At 36.9% G+C, this 22,393-nt stretch overlaps 1 protein-coding gene across 4 annotated transcripts in view; it reads right to left on the reverse strand.

The window, feature by feature from the left end:
• The window catches only part of RALGAPA2 (Ral GTPase activating protein catalytic subunit alpha 2), a 297,122-nt gene that overhangs the window by 232,540 nt on the left and 42,189 nt on the right, over positions 1 to 22,393 (reverse strand). For all 4 annotated transcript variants that reach the window (XM_074949738.1, XM_074949737.1, XM_074949736.1 and 1 more), the window contains exons 5-11: positions 16,978 to 17,021; positions 16,428 to 16,605; positions 13,853 to 13,968; positions 9,190 to 9,328; positions 6,807 to 7,006; positions 4,761 to 4,985; positions 180 to 347 (exon numbers count right to left, since the gene is read on the reverse strand). In XM_074949738.1, the coding sequence (XP_074805839.1) occupies positions 180 to 347; positions 4,761 to 4,985; positions 6,807 to 7,006; positions 9,190 to 9,328; positions 13,853 to 13,968; positions 16,428 to 16,605; positions 16,978 to 17,021 (1,070 nt within the window). The remainder of the gene's footprint in view (positions 1 to 179; positions 348 to 4,760; positions 4,986 to 6,806; positions 7,007 to 9,189; positions 9,329 to 13,852; positions 13,969 to 16,427; positions 16,606 to 16,977; positions 17,022 to 22,393) is intronic.

Here is a 22,393-nt window from a genome sequence, read left to right on the forward strand (position 1 = left end):
TGGTTGAGAGCAGCTGGGTGCTCAGCACATTTCAAAATCTGGACCTAAAGAAATAAAAACGTGCATAAGCAAATATCTATCATTAAAAGAAAAACAATTTTATGAAAAAGAATTGAAGACAAATAAGAATAATATCCATCATTCAGCTTGTACACAGTAAGTAATGATTGGTATCATACATGTTTGCAATCTGTCTCTGTATGTTCCAAGTTGGACACATTATCTTGAATATTTTCTTGTTTATCTGGTTCTTCCATGAACACAGGCTTGTCTTGCAATATCCACTTTTTATATACCTTAACCACTTTCCGTGTTGCAGATATATCAGAGGATGGCAACAAAAAAGCCTAAAATGCAAATTTAACTCAATTTACCTATCACAGAATATTGCAAATTACACAGACCAAAAGAAAATAGTTTAAAATCTACTTTTAAATCACTACTATCAAGAGCTATGATTATCACTAAGCTATATAAAAATCAACCTAAAAATACATTTGTGAGGTTCCATAATCATTGAGCTTAGCTGATTTCCATATTGCATGTGCTCAGACTGCAAGTAAAAGAATATTTTTCTTCACTGTCTCTCTGCAAACTCAACCTGGGTTCTTTTCCCATCTTGCTCAACATTATCAGTGACAGAAGTTCTGTAAACTAAATTATGCCCTTAGATACACAACCTGTAAAACCCCACTGATTTCAGATTATGTTATCAGTGTCACATGTAAAATCCCAGTTAAGGCAAATGCTGTTAAAAGGGTGCCACCAAGGGCATAACCTGGAAGACGGGAAGAACAAGTGGCATTCTGTTGCTTTCTACTAAACTTTCTGAGGTCACAGAAGAACATATTTTTGCATACTTTTTATGGTCTGCAGCTGGGAGCCTCTCTGTAAGGTCCACCATTCAAGAGCCTTGGGAGGTTAAGCTTGCAGCCTCCTAAATTTGTGAGACTCATCAGCTCCTAACATCTCTAAATAGGTCTGTCAGCCCTTCACAACATTTCTAAGTATGGTCATGGGACCTGACAATCCTACTAAGACTTCAGAGGGTGAAATTCCCCCGAGTAAGTGTAAGGCTCAAATGGGACCAGAGGACCATCAACAGATGTTATATATAGGGCTGTCGATTAATTGCAGTTAACTCACGCGATTAACTCAAAAAAATGAATTGTGATCAATTGCAGTTTTAATTGCACTGTTAAATAATAGATTACCAATTGAAATGTATTAAATAAATATTTTGGATGCTTTTCTACATTTTCATATACGTTGTATTCTGTGTTGTAACTGAAATCAAAGTGTATATTATTTTTGCTTACAAATATTTGCACTCTAAAAATGATAAACAAAAGAAATAGTATCTTTCAGTTGACCTCATAGGAGTACTGTAGTGCAATCTCTTTGTCGTGAAAGTGCAACTTACAAATGTAGATTTTTATTGTTAAATGACTGAACTTAAAAACAAAACAATGTAAAACTTGTTTTTTTGTACATAATTATACATTTGTAAGTTCAACTTTCATGATAAAGAGTCATATTAGGTGAATTGAAAAATACGATTTATTTTGGTTTTTTACAGTACAAATACTTGTAATGAAAATAAATAAGCGAGCACTGTACACTTTGTATTCTGTGTTGTAACTGAAATCAGTATATTTGAAAATGTAGAAAACATCCAAAAATATTTAAATAAATGGTATTGTTTAACAGTGAGATTAATCGCGATTAATTTTTTTAATTGCGTGATTAATTTTTTTAATAGCTTGACAGCCCTAGTTATATACTTTCAACCTAAACTCTACCATAACATTTATCTGAGGAAATGTCCCTTGTTTGGTAAAAAGACACTGGATAACAGGAGATCTTGAGGAACCTCATAAAGATCACTGTAGTCTGTTATGCCAATATCAAATTCCTACTTCAACATTTAGTAATCTTTAAAATTAGAGTTTAACCAACTAAAACTTTGATTCTCTGCATTCGATAGTGGTTAAAACTTCAGATTACTGAATTTATCTATCTTTCACTTTGTATTCATGCTATGTAATAACAAAGTTAGAAGATTTTTTGGACTCTAACAAACATTTATTTTGTAATGTTTTATAACATTGCACACCTTGTGTGATTAACTCCTAATAGGGTAGAAACATTTTATCTTGGCAAAAAGATGTGCCATTCCCCACCCCCACCCCCCATATTATGATGCAGGCCAAAGTCTGTTTTATAAGAGACTTACTTGTAACTATGGAATAGTTACCTACTTTTCATAAATATAGTCTGAAATGAGCGGATATAATGAATCCAGTCAATCTTTTTCCACCTGAGCTACCCGGAGGGTGAGCACTGCAGTGACATCTTGCTTGGAACCTGGATATCTGTCAATATGATTCCCTCTGACCAATATGTGGTGAAGCATTAAGAGGCTAGAATGGGCAACTGGCAGTCCGGGGTCTGCATCCAGACCACCAAACCATTTATTTGGCCCACCCATCGGCGGGGTCGCAGCCCCAGAAAAAGATTTTTTTTTTTTTTTTTTTTTTTTTTAAAGATTGAGCCGGGTTGTTGAGGGGCACAGTCTTTTAGTAAAACTGCTGCCTACTCATACCATTCTGCTTCACTCCACTTCTCCACCAACACAGGCTCTGACTCCACCCCACCCAGTTCCAGCTACTGCCTTCCCATTCGGTGCCGGTTTGGGAGCTGACCCCAGCCACCGTTCCACACAGTAGGTGGGGACAGAGCACATCCCTGCCAGTCGGAAGGAAGTAACTAGAGCTGGGTAGCATGGGATGAAGCTGGAGCCTGTGCTGATGGGAAATGAAGGGGAGCCTGGAAGCAGAAGCCCATGCACCATGTTGCAATGCCATTCACTAGCCCAACCACTTCTCCATCACGCACGTAGGAGGTGGACTCTGCCCCATAGCACCCAGCTTTGATTACTGCTGTACCATTGGCTCCCACAACCAATTTGTTTGTGGCCACATGGTGGAGCCTGTGCCCTTGGAGCAGCAGAAACTGGGAGAGGTAGAGAAAAAAAAATTATAGACAGAATTGTTTTCTTATTTTCATTTATTAATCCCCTGCTCTTCTGCACACGGGGAAAAATGGTTTTAGATTCATTTAATTGGTATTTATTTATTTAAAGGCTGGGCTATAAGGGACTTATATTTAAGAATACTTCAGTTTTACACTGTTAATACATGGTTAATTGTATGTTAACATGCTGTATTGTAGGAAATATTTTTGAGTTATGCAATATGTAGCCTGTTTAAAAAAAAAAAAAAAAAAAAAAGCATGGTCCGCCAAAAGTGCTACTTTAAAGTTAACCATTCCCGGGGTAAAAAACAGTAGGACAGTATTAAGAAATCCTCAGCCCTCATCAGCTAGAGGGAAGAATGTTTCAATATACATCTTCAAGGGAGGGTTCAAGAGAAGCATGAGAATTAATTTACACGGTGACCAGAAGAGATTCTCACTTCCCCTTCTTTAAAAGAAAAAAAAAAGACCAAAAATCTATTCTCTGTTTCAAATACATAATCCATATGTATATTAAATAAAAGGCAAAGCAAATTTCTGTTGTGATGTTCTTTATTTCCGTAACATACAGTGAAGTTTTAAGTATTTTGAAGGAATGCTGAATTAATTTATCAATGCCAGAAGAGGGCAGCATAACACAGTATTCCATAAAGAATACCTAACTGTTCTTTAGCATCAAACCACCTCCACCTCTTTTTCAATATAGAAAGCATCTTCACTGCATACAGATACTTTTTCCTCTGAAATCTTTTTTTAAAAAAAGATGGCAAATACATACCAGGGGCTAAGAGAAAACATCCAATAATGACGTTTACTGTTGTCTACATAGAAATTATGTATTTACTTTGATCATAGCTGCAGAAGCAAGCTTCTTGCAAACTCAGCTTTGCACACACATATGCAGTAGCAGACGCTACATGCTTTTTAATTATATGCACCAGTATATGAGACATCAAAATTCATATGCAAGGCTGCATTAAATGATCTAGGAGAAAGTGTGACAGTATTGCTATTTTGATCTGAGCACCACATTTGTATTCCTATTTGACTTTCTTATCTTCATCTATCAAATTACTAATTTATCCCGATAAAAAAGTTTGAGATTTTCAATGCTGACAAATGACAAAACGTCTTTTAATCATGTTAATTCAGCATCTTGTCATATTATATAAATAATACAGTTTTCCTCATCTGCATCACTTTCAAGTTATCTTATTTCAGAACCCTCTTCTAAATTTATCACGTAGATATACAAAATCTTAAACTTACTTTAAGTTTTCAGTGGTAACCACCAGTCAGTTTATAATCAGAAAATGTGAAACAGACTCAAATTGATAAGCATAGGGGGAAAAAAGTCTCTCTGGTCACACTAAGAAATGGCAGACCACAATATCCCATTTCATGGGTTTTAACTGCATATGTCCAAGCTTAAAAGCTACATCTTCAAATGAATTATATTGTATATAATATACATGAAAGCTTCTTTAACAAACGGTGCTTTCCTGTATTTGGAACACTATAAATAATAATCATCTAAGGACTGGACTTAGGACTCCTAAAGATAAGGACTTGCTACAGGACCATGGTCAAGTTTAGTCAGTCATTTGGTTCAACAGCATTTACAGTTTTCTTTCACATAACACTTAGCCACACAGTGCACTTATATATGTGCTTCTGCAGTTTTTTAAGTTATACAATAGTATGTATAATCTCCTACTACTTACTTGGCGAAATACTTCATTAACAAAATTGACGTAACCTCGAGTGGACAACAGAATTCTCTGTACCATCTCATACACTGTCCGATGTTGTTCTTCAATGCTGCAAAGGCTAGAGTTACTGAGTCGCCTATCAGACAAAGTGCTGCTATTGGAATGATTTTTCTCTTGCTCTGATAGCACACTAGTTTCCAACTCGGGGTTTTTATCTTGAGTTGTACCACCAACAGTCTAGACAGGAGAAAATGCAAGCCTAATAAAATACTTGTATAATACTGCATATAAAACATACCAAAAACCTGGGTTACTTATTATGAACTCCAGTTACCAGCAACTTTCACAAACCCATGGAATCCCAGGAGCAACCGAATACAACTTTCAATAAACTTGAGCCAAGCAAAAAATTAGTGATATAATATTTAAATGCCTAATGTGCATCCTATTCCCATATCTCAGATCTGTTGTCTGTAAGACAGGAAACCACAAGATAGGGTGAGTTGGACCACGGAGATTTAAAAGAGTTTACCTATATGGGGTACACCAGCAACCTTGATTTTCCAACATGAGGAGATCTACCTTCAAAGATACTTGCTTTTTAGTCTTTAGAAAATAGATGGCACATAAGGACACAGTGCTAGGGGATGATCCTTAGGTCACTCTGCTCCATTGGAAAGAAGAGAGAAATTGGGGAGGAAAAGATGCAGGGAGGAAGAGAACAAACAGAGGAGGAGTTCCAAGTCACTTTTTTCGTTTGGAAAAAATTGTCACCCTAGTCACATTCATGAAGCATCTTGGCAAAACGGTAAATTATGGGGTTATTTGCATAGCTGCAACATTTCATAATAAAAGGGATCCAGTCATGAGAGAGAAGATGACAGAGGATATTGTCCTTTGAAAAGAGATTCTTTAAAACTTATCTACTTAGTGGAAGAAATGTTATCTTAAATGAAAACATGTAATCCACATGCAACAATGCTCAATTCACTGAAAGTATTGCCTGGGCATAGGCACTGATTAGAAAAACTTCCCTTCTTTTTACAGTATCAGATTCCAGAAATACCTCTGAGTGAAGTTCACAAGCTACAAGGGAGAGCAGCCCACATTCGGTGAAATTCAAAGTCATTAAAAAGTCAGCACTGCCAACAACTGGCACACAGTTCTTACCAATTTTGCTCTATACTTAGAAGAGGAATCTCATATCCAACTATGGGGTAACTGTTGACAAATTCTGACTTTGATGGTGAACATTTTACCATACCTCACTGGGTTTTAAACCAAATATTTTTTTCAGTACAAGCTTTCAGACAGTTTTACTAGAGAGAAAAAGTCTCTTCCACTTTATGTGGCTATAAGTATGTTGAACATGGCAAGACAACTCTTCAGACAAAAATCTGGGAGACACAAATTGATTTAGAGTACTTGAGCTTCAGAGAAACAAAACAAAAAAGCCCTTCCTGTTAAATAGCTACACAAATTTCAACTTTAGACTTCTGACTTTCTATGTTTTCTTTAGAGAATCTGCAGCGAAGGCCAGTTGCTTGCCATGAAACTTTTGGTGTGTGAAGCTACCAATCCTGGCCAGATTAGAACCAGTAATTTGTAAATTAAATGTTCACTCCACAAACTGCTGGTGGATTATACTGGTACTATTTTTCCTCATTTCCAGATGCTAAATTGTATTAAAAAAAGCTAAAAATACATTAAACACTTTCCTAGTATTTCACTGTAAACAACTGCTAAAGTTGTTGTAAAGATGTGTGATTATTAAAGACGGCCGTCAAGACTCTCTCTCTATTGATTATACTGTATTCAGAAGGTTGCTTTTCCTCTTTAAATAAGGCAAAGGACAAACAGCTACAGAAATATTTTCCGGTACATTGCTAAAAGTGCTCCTCCAAAGACTCACTCCTCCATCAGAGGAAAGCTAATTTAAACACCATCATTCACCCACCTAAGCAGAGCATTTCCTTTTTGTTTCAGTTGTCAATATATTTTGATCATCTGCAGCTTCTCTAGCAAATACATAAGGAAACAAGTAAGTTTATGACATACCTGAATGATTTTAGGCAGCATTTCTCCTCCATTTTTAGTATTCTGCTCTGAAGTTAAGTACTTCTTTTCGAGAAAGAAGGTTACAAGCCATTTAATAAAAACAACACGAGCAGCCATGAATGGGATTTTCGTGCTGTAGATGTTCTCATTATTCCGAGTTGCAGTAATGTATGCTGGTTTTGGCCTCAAGTCAGGAATATCTGGTGAGATTAAACAGATAATATAATTAAATCTTTTTTTAAAAAACAACAACTGCTTGGTGAAATGAATTGAACATTAGACCTAAAGCATTTTTTCTCCATGTGAACGAATAAATGTGATGCACCAGCTGTTTATACCTAATATTATTCTTATTAATATATATTTATATACTGCCATCATTTTGATTGGTGCTGGTGAGAAACAAGACAAAAAAAGCACAGCTCCTGCCCTGAAGAACTTAATCCATACCAGATAAATAGCAGACTATGCAAGCAGCGAACAAAACAAAGGGACAGGGAAGGGAGGGACAAGAGTTTAAAGCAAGAATATGTAGAATGTAAAATTATCTTATAAATTCTGATCATTTTTATTGAGAAAAGGTAAAAGAGGGATGGAGTAAATATATCAAGAGCAGTCAAATAGTGCAAAGCCAAGTGGAAGGAGTGAGGCTTGAGGAAGAAAAAAGGATTTACTAAGGCACACTAGAAAGGGGAAATCAACTCAGGTGCAAGGAGCAGTGTGAGAAAAGCACAGAGAAAGTGGAGAAAAGGCAAAGGGCTCAAGGTGTGAAGAACGACCAGAGCACAGAAGAAGAACTATAAAGATGAGAGGTAAAACACAGGCGGGGCAGAGTTGTGCAGAGGCTTAAAAGTGGGCATGAGTACTTTGAATGTTGTGAAAAAAGATGGAGTGAAGGATCTCTATGGGTGAACAACATGGTTGAAGTGGCAGTGAAGTAAGATTAGTTGTGGCAACTTAAAGACTAAAATTTATTTGAGCATAAGTTTATGCTCAAATAAATTTGTTAGTCTCTAAGGTGCCACAAGTATTCCTGTTCTTTTTGAGGATACAGACTAACACGGCTGCTACTCTGAAACCTGAAGTAAGATTGTATTAGCTGCTAAATGCTGGATAGACTGAAGAGGAGAAGGTTCACAGTCAGGGAGGATGTTGAGGAGGAGTATTTCTACTGGTCAAGTATTAATGGCTTTGGTTCCATTCAAACACCAGCACTTAAGTTCCAATGCACCACTTAATTGATGTATTAGGAACAGCTCAAAAATAAAAGGATTTCAACATTTCTAGAGTGACGGAAGCCTTTAATCATACAAATGGATTTTTTTTTACTGGCTCTGCAGCTCTAACCCTTGCTCACAGCATGTCTGTACTCACATCTACATCTCAGCCTCCTCTGACCGTCCTACAGTGTGTCTACACTTTGAGCTGTGGGTGCGATTCCAGCTTGAGGAGACATCCTTGTGCTAACTCTCATTGAGCTAGCACACTAAAAATAGTGTCACAGAGCTGCAAGTAGCAGGACAGGCTAGCCACCTGAGCACTTGCCTATGGTCTCTCACGGTCATGCACTCAGAGCAGCTAGCTTGTCCTGACACCGGGACACCCCCAGGCTACATTCTGTTTTTAGCACACTAGCTCAATGAGAGTGAGCACAAGTATGTCCCTCAAGCTTGGAATCACCCCTAGCTCAAAGAGTAGACATACCCTTAAGATGCCATTCTCTCTCTCCCCCGCCCTTCAAAGATGAAGATAAAATAAAAATGATTTTACTTTTATCAAAACTAATGTCTGGCTTTTGGGCACCTCAACAATTCTTTCAACATCCACTCTGTATCATGTATTTTACCATATTTATGCACATTCCTTCTTAACTTCAAACATGAAGGCAATGGAAGTTTTGGGTGCTCAAGGAATGCAGGAGTGGCCCCAGCCCACATGTAGGAAGTGAAGTTTAAAAAACAAAAAAAAACCCAACTTTCTGTGTTCAGTCCACTGCTCCCAGGGGGACATGAGGGATTGAATCCAGCCATGGAACTATTACAACCCATTTTTTCCTTAAAGCAACAGTAAATAACCCATGGAACTAATATCTGTGATTGCATGTGAAAGATCATGGTTTATTTTTTAAATTAATGGCACCTAATAATTTGATAAAAATGCAAAATAAATACAATTATGTTAACATAATCTGTTTCACCATATGAGAATATAAAAAGGGGAATCTAAAATAGTACTAGATAAAATATTTTTTTCTTATAAGCCATTAAAAATAACACAAATGTCACACATATGCTCATCAAATATAGTTGTAATCATCACAAAGAAACTACAGCAATTAACCACCAAATATTTTTGCTACTTAAAAGTAAAACTCTCTACTTACCAAGGACAGGTTTGTAGAGGCTGGTTAGTTTTGTAAAAGATGGAAACAAGTGAGGAAGATAATACTTTCTAAACAAGGTGAAGAGAAACTTAAAACCAGTGTCTTGGTTCTCCTTATTCTTCCACTCTAAGCTTGCAGCCTTTGCCATGGAGTCAAAAAAAATGTTTCAAATTAATACATATTCTATTAAAAATTTCTTCATGTTGAGGATAAATTCTGCTTTACTGAATGTGGAAGATGGAAAACAACACTTCAATAACAGATATGAAATATGAGTATTCTATTTCCAAAGCGCGACAGAGTACAATAAGAGCCTAAGAAAAAAAAAATGATGCATGCCAGGTCATTTAAAAAGCAAGCATACAGGAAGCTCATAAAAGCTGACACACTTATACTGTTATAATCTAATCACTTACATAAATGTCATAAACTAATGTCATTGTATTTTGTTAAAATATTTTACTAAGTTTAAACAAAGCTTCTTACCTCTAAGTAGGATTCTATGAAGCTACTAGTCTCTCCAGAGTATATTTTTCTATCATAATCAGCACAACCAACTCCTGTCATTAATGGAGTTGCATATGCACATATAAGATAACCTTAGGAAGCCTGAATCTTGAGCCATACGTATTTGCCACTGGCATTGGGAGCTGACTGCAAAATCTGATTGTTTTGGTGCTTCAGTATGTCAGCCCTGGTGAGCATCAGGTGTTGTGAGCACACATTATGTGAGCTTCCATGTACCATTCTGACCAGTCTGTTAAATTGTGCTAAAGACTGTGGTGATTTTTTCACTGAAATATAGGCATGTTAAAAATAGTAAGCATGTTCCAATCACAAAACCCTACATGTGTTAGTTTCCCCTAATTATTTGTGCCATGGATTCCAACACAAGAGCAAAGAAGAATGGTGAATGCAGATATCCCTGCAATAAGGGAAAGACAGACTTCTACTTGCTCAATCCTTCCTGTGGATTTTGATCTCTCATATCAACTTCACACCATGAAAATACCAAACCAGTTTAATTTATTTACCATTCTTCTGAGGTACATTCTTTCAACTCGACTCAATCCCTGCCCCCATTTTTTAAAGCAGCTTCAAGAACAAATTAAATTCTCAGTAACTGAAAATTTTCTTTTTTTCAAATTCCCACAAAAGTCCATCTGTACACCAAACCAGGAAATATCAAGTCCAGTCATCTTGCTAAGAATTTCATATTTTCACATCTAAAATTAAGGTATACTGATTCTTCCTTTACTTTCTATCACTGATTTGTTTGCTTCAGCCATAGTCTTATTAAATTTTCCCACTTTCATCAATAATGAACCCACATCCCAATGAAATGTTTTTAAAATTCCAAAATCACCAAAGATCCTGTAACTTGCAAGGCCCCATTCTGTAAATACTTACACATGTAAGCTCTGGGAGTGAAAGTATTGTCTGGAGTTTTTCCACTTTTACTGTCTACTGTCTGAAGTAAATTGTTGCTCCTACTTGATTATTTTAGGTTGGTGGAGTCAATTTTAATATATTAATGCCACAGCGTATTTATTGTAAGTTTAATTATTGTCAGAGTACTCAGGGATTTTGTATACATGTTCTTTTTATAATGTCAAATCTACATAAATAAAATAAAATGAACCTATCTGTGAGTAGCATCACTGAACACAATGTGTAACTTTATTCATGTGTGTAAAATTACTGTTTGCCCTGATGCTGCAAAAATTGCACAAGAATATAAATTCACTATTGCCTTTAAAATTTACTGTCCAGTAGTGATTGCTTTCTTTGGCCATCTCAAGTCACCTGACATAGTCAGCTGTATTTCCATTAAATATTTCTTGATTGCATCCACTTTAAGCTGTTTTTCCTAATTTCAAAACCAAAATTCAGTTAAAAAGTATGTATTTTTGCCAAAACGTTTATTTTTATTTTGCATCTTTAATCAGGGGTATCAGCTAACTTTTCTCTATTCTCAGTTTACATGCTATAAACTAACTGGGCCATTCTTCTGGTTCTAATTACACAATATACTGAAGCTAATGAATTTACAAAGCATCAGCTCTACTTTCTCCAGAAACCAAAAAACTGACAACAAAATTGTGGTCTGAATTCAAAGACATAAAAATTTGTTTCCCTCAAAGAAGACTCTTCAAAATACATGCAGCCTTTAGTCTCCGTTAAACATGAGGGTGTTTGTCTACTCCGTTCTTGCCTAAAGCGTGGCTTTTCCCTAAGTGTCCGCTCTGAACACTCATTCCGTACTCTGAATGGATGCTTTTCATCTCAGCCATCACCATCATTAAAAAAGGTTTGTACAGCCAAACTGGGTCCTTAGCTGCACTAGTGCAACACCATTTTCCGCAAGTGTAACTGATCAGAATTTAATGCACAGTTCTGTTGATGAACCAGGATGGAACAGAATCTGCAGTGCACACAGTGCTAAGGTATTTTGGCTTTGCAGGGCAAACAGCCCTAAAAAAACCTGTGAACATATTTTTGCACCATAGTATGTTGGAAGTTTGTATATATAAAGTGAGCAGTTCTGTTGAGTAGGAAGGTATCATTTTTACATTGTCACTTTGTACAGTAAAACTGCACTTTAAGCAAGATGACACAAACACTTAAAACCATTTACCATTTTGCTCACATAACCTTCCTAAAACATGTCTCCTATAGAAATAAAATAGGAATTTTCAACTTTTTAGTTTTTCATTACCTTAGTTCTTTTTACAGGAAATATCAGAGTTCTTTAACACCTAATTTGTATATGTTTATTTGTTCTATTAGGATTGCTTTTTAATATTTCACTCCCTCATTTTACTTTAATTTTGTTTTAATCTCAATTTTTGTATTTTTAGAATACTTTCATAATTCTTCTTTCCTACAGGAAGAGTATGTAGACACTATTGTGTCTTATCTATTTTTAATTAAAATTTTGATTTAAACCAGCCTTCACATCCTTCTACAAAAAAAAAAGCAAGCCCTCAATCTCTCCACTCCTATCTCTTCTCCACTCATTCCTGGTATCTGTTTTCATCAATGTGTGTATCACTAACAAGTTATATCTATATCCCCTCGCCAATATTCTAAATGCAAACCCATACACAAGATTATCCTGATCAAACCAAATAGTCCTATGGCCTCTCCTCCTTTCCTCACTTACCGTACATTGGGGATTTAAAACACCCAGCCTGACTGAAAAATAAATATGGCTGTAAAAGGCAATTTTGAGCACCTTCTTGGATCTGCTGACAGCCAGAAATAACTAAATAGATAAATAAATAGATTTCAGATTAAACAAAGTCTATTTTTTAAAAAATGTCCAAAGTCATTGTCAACATCAGTACCAAATCCTGCCGTAGCAACTATCTAGCTGAAGAAAACGAACCAGTCACAGCCATGCTACTAAAATCAACAGCCAATATACTTTCTAAGCTTTGCTGAAGTCCTGGGTTATATGTCTATACTGCATTTTGGAGCAAGCCTCCCAGCCCAGGTCCACAGATGTCTGCTAGTAAGCCTTGCATTAGCATGCTAAAAATAGCTGTGTAGACAATGCTTTAATATTGACAGGTTTCAGAGTAACAGCCGTGTTAGTCTGCATTCGCAAAAAGAAAAGGAGTACTTGTGGCACCTTAGAGACTAACCAATTTATTTGAGCATAAGCTTTCGTGAGCTACAGCTCACTGCATCATCCGATGAAGTGAGCTGTAGCTCACGAAAGCTTATGCTCAAATAAATTGGTTAGTCTCTAAGGTGCCACAAGTACTCCTTTTCTTTTTGCTTTAATATTGTGGCTCAGGCCGGAGCTCAGGCTCTGAAGTCCTATCTCAGGCTTCAGAGCCCAGGCTGCCATGTCTACACAGCTATTTTTAGCATGCTAGCATGAGACAGTGGACCCAGGCTGAGAGACTCATTCCCAGATGCAGTGTACACATACCCTTGGAGACGAGCGGTAAAATAGGAGAGAATATAGAATGAAGTCCTGTGGAGAACATTAATTCAGAGGCGTGGCTTACTATAATGCATTTCATATACTACTTGGCCTTATCTTGATTTAACAGGATGACCTTCCTCAAAGGTTACATGAAGAGTAAATTACTTGTTAGAATTCTTTAGGATTCTGTAACATAACCAGCAACAGGGATTTGAAGAGTTATGACTGAATCGTTTGACTGAAATGGGTCGACCACCTCTTATCATACTAGCAATACTGATTGCTGAGAGAGGAATTATTCTATTAACAGCTTTTGAAATATGTGCAAAGTGCACCTATTGTATGAAAAGTCAAAATTAATTAAGCTTTGAAATCTGCTTCCTGATTTCAGATGCTGGAGCATAGGTGACTAGGAATTTGTGTGAAACTGTTTACCGTGTTAGAAACCTTCTTTATGGATATAAACTAAAGCTTTAAAAACACCTCACAATATAACATCATCCCTTACTTGTTTTACTTATCTGAGATAGAAATAACCAATTTCAATATAAAAGCCACAACAAAATATTTGACTTCTTTTCTTTTATAAAAAATAAGCAACTCTCTCAATGACAATAACCTCCATCTGAAAAATATTGTACAAGTAGAAACAACGAAAATAAACTCCCACCACAGGTACGTTTCCTCACATATTAAAGAGTTTACAAAATATTCTTTTCACACCTGGATTACCATATACTTTAACAATATCTGAAGAAAATAGCAGGTTTGGTCCTCAGCAACCTTTTCACCAGAGACAGCTGGCAGAAGTGGGGTTATCTCTTCAGGATAAATCTTTGCTAAAATACAGAGAAAGATTTAAAAAAAAAAGATTAACATTTTAAAATAGTGGTATAAATAAATTAAATTTGTGATGTATTCATGTTCTATAAAATATTATAGTATAAATACAGCTATTGATTGCACAAAGCCATGTTCCATTGGTCAGTTGGATTGTTTTGATATTTACCCACACCCCAAAATATATAGCTAGAAACAGCATCAGCCCTGGCCCCCAACCACCAAAACCTAACACACACATTTTTCTGTAGGAGACCAATTTCTCAAGAGAGGAATTTCTAGCCTTCACCATAGTGACAATCCTGAAAATAACTGAGTGAGAACTGATGCAGCGATGTCTGAGTTTGCAGATAGCCTGAAACAGCAGCTCTGAGAGATGTGAACTGCTAGATTCATTTTAACACCTTGTTAACTATGAAAATTAAAGATGATAATCTGTGGCACACTGAAAATGTGAGAAAGCATAAACTGAATTTAATACTGAAATGAATAACACAAGGTCTATTATTTATACTAAGTTTTAATTTAAACCTCTGTTTTTAAAATGTATCTGCAGTTGCCACCAAATAATGAAAATTTCCACTGGCGTGCCACAGAATCCAGGGAGCTTACTACAGAATATATGAAGACTTGACAACACTAGACATATTAGCTCTTTACAGAGAGCAAGACTGCCAACAACTGAAAAAAGAATAGAAGGAAGGGATTAACTAACAATGGTTGGAACCACAGTCTCTTATACACCTTTGCGTCCAAATGTTCAGATCAGTGAGAGGATGTGTATGGAATCAATAGTCCCTGATATCTAACTGAAGTATATCAGTAAAGATTCTAATGTAACAATTAAGAATGGCACTGAGCTTTCCCAGAAGGTAACATTCCCACAGATGCCCCCCTCCCTTTTATACTATGCATTTTTTAAGTTTTCTTTCTCCTGTTCCTTCTCTCCCAAACCCACTGTTTCTTCTTGCCTGCTACACTTTTCCCTTTACACCCTGTGGACTCCTCCGGTGGAAAGTCCTTAGCAAAGAGATGATTCTTGCATTTACACTTGAATAGTTAGGATCAATCTAATTGTCCTTAAATGAAAACTCTGGAATTTGGCTGCCCTGTTTGGTCTGCAAGAGTCCAGATTTGAAGAGCTTCAGGGATGCTGCAAGACTCATCTGTTTTCCTGGGCTTTATCTGGAGAGACAGAATTGGGCCAGATGGCTGAGAAGACTCTTTGTTGGCAATGAGTCATTGTATTGTTTTCTTAATTGGTATTTTTTAAATTTTGTACATATATTTAGATGCTTGTGATTGGCACCTTTCAGACACATGAGTAAATTAGCCATTTGCACTGGAACCCTAACTGCCTTCCTTTCATATGATAGGCTGAGGACATGCAGAAAAGGGGGGTGGAGCCCCATACTGTAACAGTCACCAGAACTCCCAGTCCCTTTCCCCTCTTTGTTTAAGGGATACCCGCCCCTAATCTTGATTTAAGTTTCAGTTGATCAGGGAATTTGACCCCCTACTGAACAAGTACCTGAACTGGACACCTGCCAAGTTGTGACAACATGAACACTTTACAACCTAACCTACCCACCAGGTCACTGGACCGCTGATAGAGGGAGTGGAAAAACCCACACTACCCAGCCAATCCACTAGTGAGAAAAATTCCTTCCCAGACCCAAAAAGCAATTAGTGTGATGTCCACACCATGAAATAGAAACCCGATACCCCACATGTAGAATGGCATCCTGGGAATGAGCAAGGACCAATAAGATCTCCCCTCTAATGCACAGAAACCCACAGGCTGCCACTGCATCCTTCAATGTAGCCAGTTAACGAAAATCCCTTCCAAACCCACAAGAAGACTAAATGCCCACAAGGAGAGAGGAAGGGTGAGCAATCCTTAAAGGGCCCCAAGGATTTTCTTTCCGTTGCTAACACAAACAGCCTTTCCATCTCTGAGGGGGAGGTGCTCATGGTGGATCTCAAATATGGAGATCCATGCTGACTATATATGAAGTAGAATTTGGGATTCGTTTTCTACCTATAAACATCTAGAAAGCAATTTTCACCTAAATATAAGCATTGGCTATATAGTATTTAAGTTCTTTTTAAATTTTATACTGAAAAGAACTGTCTAGATATACTTACACTCAGTGACCAGCGGGAAGTAGCAAAGCAGTGCAAAAAGATCTGGTGACTTCTTTTCTGTATCTTTAACACTAAGTAACATAAAAATGTTCTGCACTCTGAAACTATAGGACTAGAGGGATACAGTGCTATGAAAATATTTTAATAGATTACTAATCTCAATATGACATGTCTCTGGTTCACTGATTTACAGAGACGGATAGTATGATCTATTAGATATTTTCCCCTATTAGCAACATCTGCAATTCTATGAATTAGCGACCAGAAAGGGCTATATATTCAGCACTTTAATTCTGATGATTTTACTTACCATCAGGCAAATTAGGAGTAGGGCTAATGAGTGTATCCAGTGTACAGGGACCTCTTGATGACATGATCGCTGGAAAACCAGGCACTAGGCATGCAAAAATTAACACTTGCTCCTCTGTGGAGTTTGTCTGAAGTGCTTGAAGCCAAAGAAGAAACAGTCGGATTCCTTCACGTCTTATCTAAAAGGAAAAGAAAGTAGAAAGGTACATTGATATAAACAGGAAAATGCAGTAAAAATACTGAATATTTAAAGAAAATAAAAAACGCTTTTTCAAAAATATTAAGATAAGCACCTTCATTCTTATCACTCTCCAGTGAGCCCTCCAACTATATTAAGAGGCAGCACTGAGGGTGTGCTGGAGGCATATTTAGGAATACTGCTGCATTCTGCCAATATCCAGCCAATGTAATAGTCGCTCAGAAGCCCATATTGCCACCATAAGTTAGAGCAGTGCTGAAGCTGCTCTGCCTTGAACCAGAGGCCAAACACCTCTGGTAGCTCTGGAATTAAAAGTAGCAAGAAACACTAATATGTCATCTAAGGGAAATACCTTAATAGAGTTTCCAGTGTGCAAAAGCTTCTTCAAAACTGACCCTGAAATTAGAAAAATGAAATAGGAAAATACATTACAATTATTAAAGTGGTCTGCTTTTGTCAAAAATGCATTTTTACCACAACAGACCATTTTAATACTGCTAAACAATATTACTACTGCAATGTGTTCATTTAAGAAATAAATACCTATGAGGAATTAGCAATGTTATAGCTAACATTATATGTTCTGTTGAATAGAAAGATGGAAAAAATTTAATGTATCTGAAGTCTACTTTGTTTTACTCATATTCCTCTCATTTAAAAAATATTACTAGTGGACAACTGGTTACTTTGACCCATTAAATTTATAATTTTATGTATTTTTTAACTATTGTATTAACGTTTCTTGCCCATAGTTCACATTATGGTATACTGACTGGAAAAGTGATAATAATGGTTTTGACATTTGGGGAAGGGAGAAGCATGGGAACAGTAACAGAACTAATACTGACAACAATTGGTGAGAAAAAAATATATATACACACACTAGGAGGCCTGCAGATGTACAAACAACTAAGAGAACAAAGACTAAAAACTGTTTTCAAATAAGACTGTATGAACCAAAACTAGACAACCTTGAAAATGCCAGTCAACTAACATAAAATACTCTGCTAAATATCAGAGCAAATCTGAAAGTGTGGAATATCATTAGCTGAACTCTCAAAAATAATATTCTCTCAGGTGGAGAAGTAACATATCCATTGCTTGTTATTAAATGCATTACTTAAACATGGTACTCCATGCCCTACTGAAGATTTAACCATTTTGCAACACAATAGTAAACCTACTGCACTAATACATTTGCATCTTTAATGTGTTAGTGCACATGAACGTTAAGTAACTGTTTGTCAAAGCAAACTATTTGCATTTGCAAATACTATTTGTACACAAATGTGCATGCACAAATCAACGTGTCATCAAGTTTACTTGCCCATTAATTGAGGCTGGCTAAAAATTTCTCCAATTATGACTTTTTGACTGAAATCAAAACAATACAATAGTTACTAAATGTCTGAGTAAAGCCCAATTTATGCTGTTCAAATTTACAGGAAATTATAATGAAGTAGTTCAAGCAGATGTCTCCTTTTATTTTTGTATCTGCTAACTGGAAATTTGACAACAGCCCTTTCCTTGACCTTTCATTTCCACCCATTATTTCTGCTGCCATCACAAATTCATTGCTCAGCTAGAAAACACACTGGTTGATTAAACAGCAAAATCAGTGTTGAAATCCCAAATAAAGAACAGTGCTTTAAAAATGTGCCATGTGTCCAAATTATAGTCAATAAACAGTACAGTAAATGTTCTGACTGCTTTAGTGCTAATCAGAAGTATAGTTTTTCATTTTCAAAGCAGTAATAAGTCTAACATATTCAAATTAATTTATAGGGACACCATCAGGTTAAAATATATATGTTAAAGTTTCCTTCCGGTGTCACAAACAAGTTAGATTATTAAAACTTAAAGAACTTTGAAAATTTAGTTTACTTTTCAGTATTTATGGTCTCTCTTTACTCTCTTGTGAATTCATCCAGGTCAATGAAACAACAATGATCAGTTTTGCTTTCTGGTTCTCAAGCATTAACGCAAGACACAATGATTGGCTTACAAATATTGCTGTTTAGAGCCCTGAACTAGCTGAGAAAAGCTTGTCCCTTCAAGCTGTGAAATTTAGTCAGAAAAATTATTTCTGCCTCATTTTATTATTGACTTTTCCACAGTACACAAGAGAATAAGATTAGCTTGTTAGCCATATTGTGCTATATCTTTATGTTTATTAACTAAACAAACTATATTAAAAGAACGTTAAGGTTGCAAAGTCAAGCACTCAAATATCAGAAAATGCCTGAATTAGGTTTGCTTATGATTTCTTAATTTGGCTTCTTTGTGCATGCGCATAATGATACAGTCTTTAATTGCATGACCACACACAATTTTTTCACAAGACCCCAGCCTCATTCTGTGCAGGGGATGGAGAGTGCTCTGGGAATTAATCAAGGTTGTAAAAATATGAAGCTGTTGATTGTAAGGACCCTTTCCTTATTTGTTGCAGAAGTTGGAAGGTGTGTAGTGGAACAAGGCAAGGAAAAATGAAGAAAGGATGTTCTAAGGGTTGAGGTTATTAAACACTGTCCTGGATAATGGAATTTTATCCCTGCCTCTGCCACAGTTTTTCATTTTCTGGGTGCCCACATAAGATACCTGGGGCCAGATATTCATAAATGCTGGGCATACACAACTTTAACTGAAGGTCATTATAGCTGTGCTTTCAACATATTAAGTGCTATAAAAATGCTAAGTAGTCTGAAAAGTCAGGCCGTAGGTGTCTCACATAGGGCATCCAAAATTAGTGACAATTGACAATTTAATTGACAATTTTGGCCTTATTCGCTCTGTGCCTCAGTTACCCAACTGTAAAATGGGGACAACACTACCACCCTATCTCACAGAGACATTGTGAAGATTAATTCATTAATGCTTGTGAAGCACTTGGAATACTACGGTGAGAACACCCGACATGTCAAGGAAGAAATGAATAATTTTGTATTCAGTGGAGGGTTTGAATTTCCTGTGTTAAATAAGACCCAGGCCCAGGCAACAAACAAGGAGGATAAAAAGCAATATTGAATAACTAACTACCTATTCACTGAACGAGACAGGGGTCCAATGGAAAGCATATTATGTGTTCATGTATTAAGGCTATCATAATGCATAAGCCCACAGGAGCTGAATTAAGATTTCACAGGCCACCTTAATTCTGGCAGGTTTCAGAGTAACAGCCGTGTTAGTCTGTAGTCGCAAAAAGAAAAGGAGTACTTGTGGCACCTTAGAGACTAACACATTTATTTGAGCATGAGCTTTCGTGAGCTACAGCTCACTTCATTGGATGCATACTGTGGAAATAAGGTGCCATAAGTACTCCTTTTCTTAATTCTGGCATTTCCTAACTTTTGAAAGTTAGGATTTGCAACCTTAACATTCTTTTAATGTAGTTTTTAAAAATGTAATTTCCTTAACTAAAAAACCTTAAAACACCATCACGTGGAGGCATACTGACACTCCCCTGCCACCCTTGGGGTCATCAGCAAGGTTTGGATCTTCGGATGCACAGCACGGACTTCCCACTTGATCTAACAGAATAACTGGTAGCAGTAATAGGCTGTTATCCTCTATGTTGCTCAGGCACTAGTGGGGATGAGAGACACTTCGTCTGTGGGTTTCACAGCTGGTTGATAACAGCAAAGGAAACTTCAGACAGGGTTGGGCATAATTCCAGGTTCCATAGGGGAACATTCTCAAGTGGTTTACAGATCCTTCTGCCTCTGTGCCCCCAACCTGTTTGTGGCTGTTCCCCTCTGTACTTATCTGCTCCACCCTTGCTCCTTACCTCCTTCCCCTTATCTGATTGCTACCCCAAAATCATCCTGGCTCCTGTCCCCTCAATCCAATTCCTCCTCCCCCTGCTCCTGCCCTCTCCCTCACCCCTCTTATCCAACTCTTCCCTCAGACCCTCTCCCTGCTCCTGCCCCCATCCTTCTATCCAACAAAAGGCATGTTACTTTTTTTTCAGATGTGGTATGCCACATAGTTTGTGCCACAATACTCCTAGCTTGCTAAACAGGTACGACACACTGATATCATGAATGCTATTGTGCCACAAAATACAGCAAAACCCTCTCTCATATTGTAATCTCCATTCTATTTTTTCAAGAACATGATGTTGTGCAAGGAGTTAAAGATTTTTCAGATCTGCTCATCCCAGGGACATGAAGTTTCAAAAAGATAATGGCAAATTAATTTCCATATTTCTCAGTTTATGCACGCTGAAAAGGGCAACTTATCGTTTTGAAATTTCAAGTATTGGTGTGAAGAAAATGGATAGGTTTTCATATAAACAACAAAACATACTGGAGCCAGATTCTACTCTAAGCACAGATGAAAGTTCTCTATTTATTTGTCATCCTAATCCATTAATTGGTTTATGGATCGAAACTACCTCAGAGTGAGTCATCTTGTGTGCTACCTTTTGCCTTTCAGTGATTAGGTCACAGACACTGCACTACTTTTCATCCAAGAATCTCAAAGAACTCTGCAAAAGAATGCCTAAGTATTATTCCCATTTTACAGATGGGAAAATAGGCACAGAGAGGTTAATAAATCTGCCCAAGGCTCCACAAGTCAGCAACAGAGTCAGGTGTAGAACTCCGATCTTCTGGCTGGCATTTTCCTGCTTTTATCACTCTACTAAATACAAATGCTGAAGACATGAGCCTTGTAATTCACTCTTTTTGTGGTGCCCAGGATTTGTACTAATTGGGAGAAAAAAATCCCTGGAAGAAAAGCTACAACTATATAATAACCCTTGCGGCAAAAGAAGAAACTAAGCAGCCAAATACCAAAAAAAAAAAAAAATTTAAATAAATAAATTTAAAATAAATCAGGGGACGTAGCTGAAGGGTTTTGTGACTGCTTTAGCAGGGAGAGAAAAAGAAATTGAGGACTGTAGCTGAATGGAGGCTTTAAGAGCTGAAAGTTCAAGAATTTTTAGTTCTGGGGCTGGTATTGAAGTTCTTCCTATGCACTTTTCTACTACTACTAAATGGTTCTGTGGTTCACTGGGCATAATGTGCACTTCCTTCTGTGGGAATCTTCAAGGCAATTTATGCAGGAGGACAGTAGCCCCACTGGAATTTTTATGATGACAAAGATGCCCTTGAAAATGGCATTACTAACCAGCTTATATTTATACTAATAGAAAGTTTATAATGGTAAACTACCATATTTTACACACTCATTTTAATACTGCTGTGACAATCAAGGTTCAGGCACCCCCAGGGAGAAGAGGGGGGCTGAACCCCAAAGAATAAGCAGTTGAATCAATTGATTGTATACAGTGTTACTGTACTATAAAAATAGGTTGAGTAAGGTCTTTTATAAAGCATGTAATGTTCTGAACTTGATGCTCATTTGAGATATGTATATAGACTGTGGTTATGAATTTATGTATTCATGAATACAGCAAAACTGTGCTCATAATCTGTAGTGTTGTCAGGCTGAGGAGGGGCTGCCTTCCTAACCAGAGGAGGCTAGCTCCAACACCCACCATTGTACTACCCAGGAAAAGACAAATAGTCGTCCACTGAAATTAATGGGAAAACACTGAGAGACTTCCTGTCTATCAGCTTAAGAAGGAATTTCCCCCACTCTGAACAAACATGAATCACCACGGAAAGAGAGGGGGAAAAAGGGGAGGAGGAAGGCTTTTTAAATGGAGGCATTAAATTATTGTTTTCATAGAGAAACTAAGTGACAATCACTTAGTGTGTGCTGTCACTGAAGCACTAGATCCGATCTATAGCAGGGGGTACTTT

Source organism: Natator depressus, chromosome 3, assembly GCF_965152275.1.
Source record: "Natator depressus isolate rNatDep1 chromosome 3, rNatDep2.hap1, whole genome shotgun sequence".
Classification (NCBI taxonomy): Eukaryota; Metazoa; Chordata; order Testudines; family Cheloniidae; genus Natator; species Natator depressus.